This window comes from Grammomys surdaster, unplaced genomic scaffold (assembly GCF_004785775.1).
Source record: "Grammomys surdaster isolate TR1022 unplaced genomic scaffold, NIH_TR_1.0 126313, whole genome shotgun sequence".
NCBI classification, from domain to species: domain Eukaryota; kingdom Metazoa; phylum Chordata; class Mammalia; order Rodentia; family Muridae; genus Grammomys; species Grammomys surdaster.
In genome coordinates this window covers 10,493,361-10,497,584 of record NW_021621113.1, presented here as the reverse complement: position 1 = coordinate 10,497,584, position 4,224 = coordinate 10,493,361, and the positions used below count along the sequence as shown (strand labels likewise).

Genomic DNA, 4,224 nt, shown 5'->3' with positions numbered 1-4,224 from the left:
GGGAAGATCTATGAAAAAGGATAACTGAACATCTGTCCAGCCCTTGCTGGAGACTGCAGGGCTCCTAGCACAAGATGTACTTAAGTTTTTGGTGAAGGCTATGCAGGAAGCTTGGTTGGGTGGTTTCCGGATCTCTCTGGACTCTTCTCATTACAAGCATTTTCCCACCAGCATGTGTGAACCCCCAACCCTCTGGATGCTCGGGTGAACACTGCAGCTTTATATGCAAGGTTGGAACTAACAGGAAACCCAGGTGGACTCTTCCTTTCCTACACACCAGCCTTAGCCATGTCAGGGCTAGGCACCACCTCCAGGAAGAACTGCTCGCAGGGAAATACCTGTTCAGAGTATTGTCTGCCTTTTTAGGTTAGGGGTCTGGGCACATGGTCAACACTTCACACAGCTGCACTCTGTGTGCCCTGTATCCTGATTGCCCTTGAGCATTTGGTGCCCTGCCTGGCTAGTCTGGAACAGGAAAGACGGGATTGTCTGCCCTGTAGGGACAAACCAGCCCCTAGGTGTCAAAACCAAGCTACTGAAGCCAAACATCTGCGCCTGCCGCTGACCAGGACAGGTCAGGCCTGGGACCAAAGACCAATACCTAATAGGTGAAAGGACAAAGAACTCACTCTGGATAAAGGTCCATGGAAACAGAGACACAAGTGTCTTTAATTTGGCAGAAAGGTTAACAGTGATTCTCAATAATAAAGTTCATAAATACAGAAAAAAAGGTTTCCCCTCAGGGAATAAAGACATCAAGTGATAGCCTACATGTCTGGTGATGGCAAAAACCATTTCAGCATAGGAGACGCTACACATTTGCCTGGGATTAAAGAATGATTAGAAATATATATGGGTAGAGCTGGGGATGTAGGTCAGTATGCAGAGCTCTTGTCTAGTGTGCACGTACGTAGCCCTGGGCTTGGGCCTCGACACAGCACAGGAAACCTGTCACAGTGGCCACATGCCTGCAATCCCAGCACCTGGGAGGAGGAAGTAGGAAGATCAGAAGTTAAGGTTATCCTGATTATACAGTGAGGCTAGCCTGGGTTACAGGAGACCCTGCCTGGGAAAGAAAAAGGAAACATAAAGCCTGGAGCTTCATAATCTGGTTTAATGCGGTTTCTGAATGCAGCTTTAGAACCCAGCAAAATAGCTAGCCTGTGCTGTAAGGCCACCCCAGCTCAGTAGACAACCAGACAGCATGAATTAGTAAGCAGGAACATGGCAGCTGTTAAGTCCAAGTGCATACTCTTTGAAATTGGTCTGCTTCAAGCTGTGAGGAAGCTGCAGCCCAGGGCTCCCAAGCTTGGGAGTGGCCTTGTTCCATGGGTTCCGGGTCTGCGCTGAAGTTCCAATAAGGCTCTGCAGTGGCGGTGCCGGCATTGAGGCAGAAGCAGCACACTTCAGCTGGCTGAAATGGGGTCTGCCCCACCTGCATTTGCCTGACAGGAGTTAATGGCTATTACCTTGGTAACGTTCTGTAAAGGAAACAAAGGATGCCTATGTAGCCAATCTCACAGTGTTAACTTCTGGCTTGTGCATATCCAATCCCAGGAAAAGGGGGGAAGAGCTTCTTCTTGCCATTTATCCCCACCACCTTTTAGGGGTGCTGAGGTTCTTCCAATGCTTTGTCACACAGCCACGAGCTCCAGGTTTCTTTGTAAGGACAGAAAAGGACATTTGTCAAATATTTGGTTTCCTTTCAATTGTCTTGGCTCTTGGTGAGTGAGGCTTGGTCCCGTGAATCTGTATTCCCAAAGGCAGGAGCTCTTTGAGTCGTAGTCCAGGAAGGTATGCAGCTCACCTGGCTGTGCCTGCGCTTTTCACCATTTCTAGAACACTCATAACATAAATACCACATTGGGAAGTTTTACCCAGCAGCCATAAGCACTGGCAGAAAGCCATCAAAAGTCGCTGTTAATGTTGAGATCAGCTTGTATACATCAGTTAAAGTTTTTAAACAAACTATAGAGGTTTAAAAAAACAAAAAGTAACAAAAAAAGAAAAAAAAAAGTCAGCAACTGGGCCACAGACATACCAACCACTCAACAGAGAAAATGCAAATCTGCTGCCCAGACCTGCCCCATGCTCCACTAAAACCTTTCTCTGTTCCTGCAGCTCCGAGATGCAGCTTAGACTATCAGCAATCCTGAGTTGGTGAGACAGCACACCCTGTGTAGTCTTTTGTCCCTCCTTTCAAATTGCCCCTGTGGGGTGTATCAGAAGAAAGAAGTGAGGTCCAAGGAAAGGGGAAGGAACTGGAGAACAGGAGGGCTGTCTATAAAAACCCCGTGCTGTCCTGTGGAGCTTCAGTCAAATGTTTCACTCTTCCACGTGGCTTTTCAAATGTTCAGGGATACTTTCTTTGCTGCCACCATACACTGAACATTCCCCATCACTTCTGGAATGATGGAGGAAAAACTAAGACAGTCCTGGCTTGACAAGAAAAGCACACGGGTGGGTGGGTGCCTTCTACCTAGCACTAAGAGACAGTGAGCAGGTGGCAGGGCTGTGGCTGTCCTGCAGGAGCAGTGCTCTCAAGACACATGCCTTGTTGGCAAGTCCTTCACTTTCGTGCTTTATTGAATGATAAATATATGTCAAAGACAGGTTGGGTTAGCAGGTTGCATCTCTAGGCAGTCACTTGGAGTTTGAAGCAGGATGCTAGCCCATGTACTGTGACACAAATCCTCTCCTGACCAGGGCATCTGTATGAAACTGACCGGGACTTTATCCCCTCCTTGTAAACATGATTCACTCTTACTGCTACTCTGCCTGCTGAGCCCTCACTCGGCCTCGCCCTCCCTCCTTAAACAGAACATCTAAAACATTCCCTTCAGTCTGATGTCCACCAGTGCAATCTACTTTATTTGACATAAGGCAATTGGGACAGTCTCTTTTGAATGCATTTTTGCCTTTTGGAAGAGCCAGGTAAGAGTTTAATTCTTAAATCCACATTTTCTTTAATGCCCTAACATGTCAAGTTTGTCTTCCTTTCTGGTCATTCCTCGGCAGTCAGCGAGTGGTCAAAGATTAATGTCCAAGCAGGCCCGTACCTAGAACAGAACACACGTGGAGGGATGGCTACAGTTACGAGTTTGTGTATTCAGTTTGGCAAGAATGTGTCAGCAGGGAACAGTCACCGTAATAAACGAGCTCAGGGACCCTTGGCAGTGAGGATCGAGACAAAATGCCAGCAGACTCCAAGCTCTCAGTGAAATCCCATTCTGCTTGACAGCCATGCATCCTATGTACATCATACTCGTGAGCCGGGGATGATTGATGCTTCCCTTTCACGGCCTCGGCCATAAAAAATTTTTTTGCTTTGGTTTGTTTAGATCCTGCCAGGAGTTCCTCTGTGGCATTCTCATGCAGACAAGAGAGCCACACAGGGAGGAAGGTGGTATTTAGGACAGGAGCTTTGTCACTGCCCAATGAGGAACTGCTGGCATTTGATTCAATATCATTTGAGCAGAATCATAACTTGCCACAGACCGTGGGAGTGTGGACAGAGAATCACCACAGTGACTCCTGCATCTGCATGTCACAGGTATGCAAAGATTCAGTAGCTGAGGAGTCAAGATAGGGCCGTGTCCACCTGAAAAATCTCTCTGATTAATGAAACCTGCACTGACCTGATGTCATTCTTGCAAAGTCTCCCACCACTAATTCTTAGTCACACAGCAGATGCCCTACTGAGATGCACTGGGCAGGTTAAATATCAATCTAGATACGCTACTCACAACATCCCAAACTCCCCTGGAATGAAACCGAGGGAAACATTCTCACACACCACCCTCATCTGAGGCCTCAGCACTGAAAATGAGAGAAGCCGGAATAAAAAGGCTTTCAGCTAAAATTAATTCCAGTCACGAGACTTGGATTGGATTGAAATTTAAAATCAAATTGCAGCCTTCACATTACCAGTCACGGTGAGGCTCTGGCATGGAGGAAGCATGACAAACGCCTTACCTTTAAAGCCCTCTTCCGGCATACAAACTGCAGAAAGAAAAAAGAATTTCAAAGTGAAAGACAGCCTGTCAGCTAGCGAGAACATGTCAAATGCTTCATGATGAGAAGTTGAAAATAACTTTTAATTGCCTTAGTCACCTGCAATGGATCCCTTTGAACCTGTGGTAGCAATCAACTACCGATGAGCTTTCTCTTCAAAGATACACACACACACACACACACACACACACACACACACACACACACACA

General features: G+C 46.9%; 1 protein-coding gene across 4 annotated transcripts in view; it reads right to left on the bottom strand.

Annotated features, from left to right (window-relative positions):
* Positions 1-641: 641 nt before the first annotated feature.
* The window catches only part of Usp48 (ubiquitin specific peptidase 48), a 64,052-nt gene continuing 60,469 nt past the window's right edge, over positions 642-4,224 (bottom strand). For all 4 annotated transcript variants that reach the window (XM_028759560.1, XM_028759562.1, XM_028759561.1 and 1 more), the window contains exons 26-27: positions 3,976-4,002; positions 642-3,059 (exon numbers count right to left, since the gene is read on the bottom strand). In XM_028759560.1, coding sequence (XP_028615393.1) covers positions 3,037-3,059; positions 3,976-4,002 — 50 coding nt within the window. In that variant the 3' untranslated portion in view covers positions 642-3,036. The remainder of the gene's footprint in view (positions 3,060-3,975; positions 4,003-4,224) is intronic.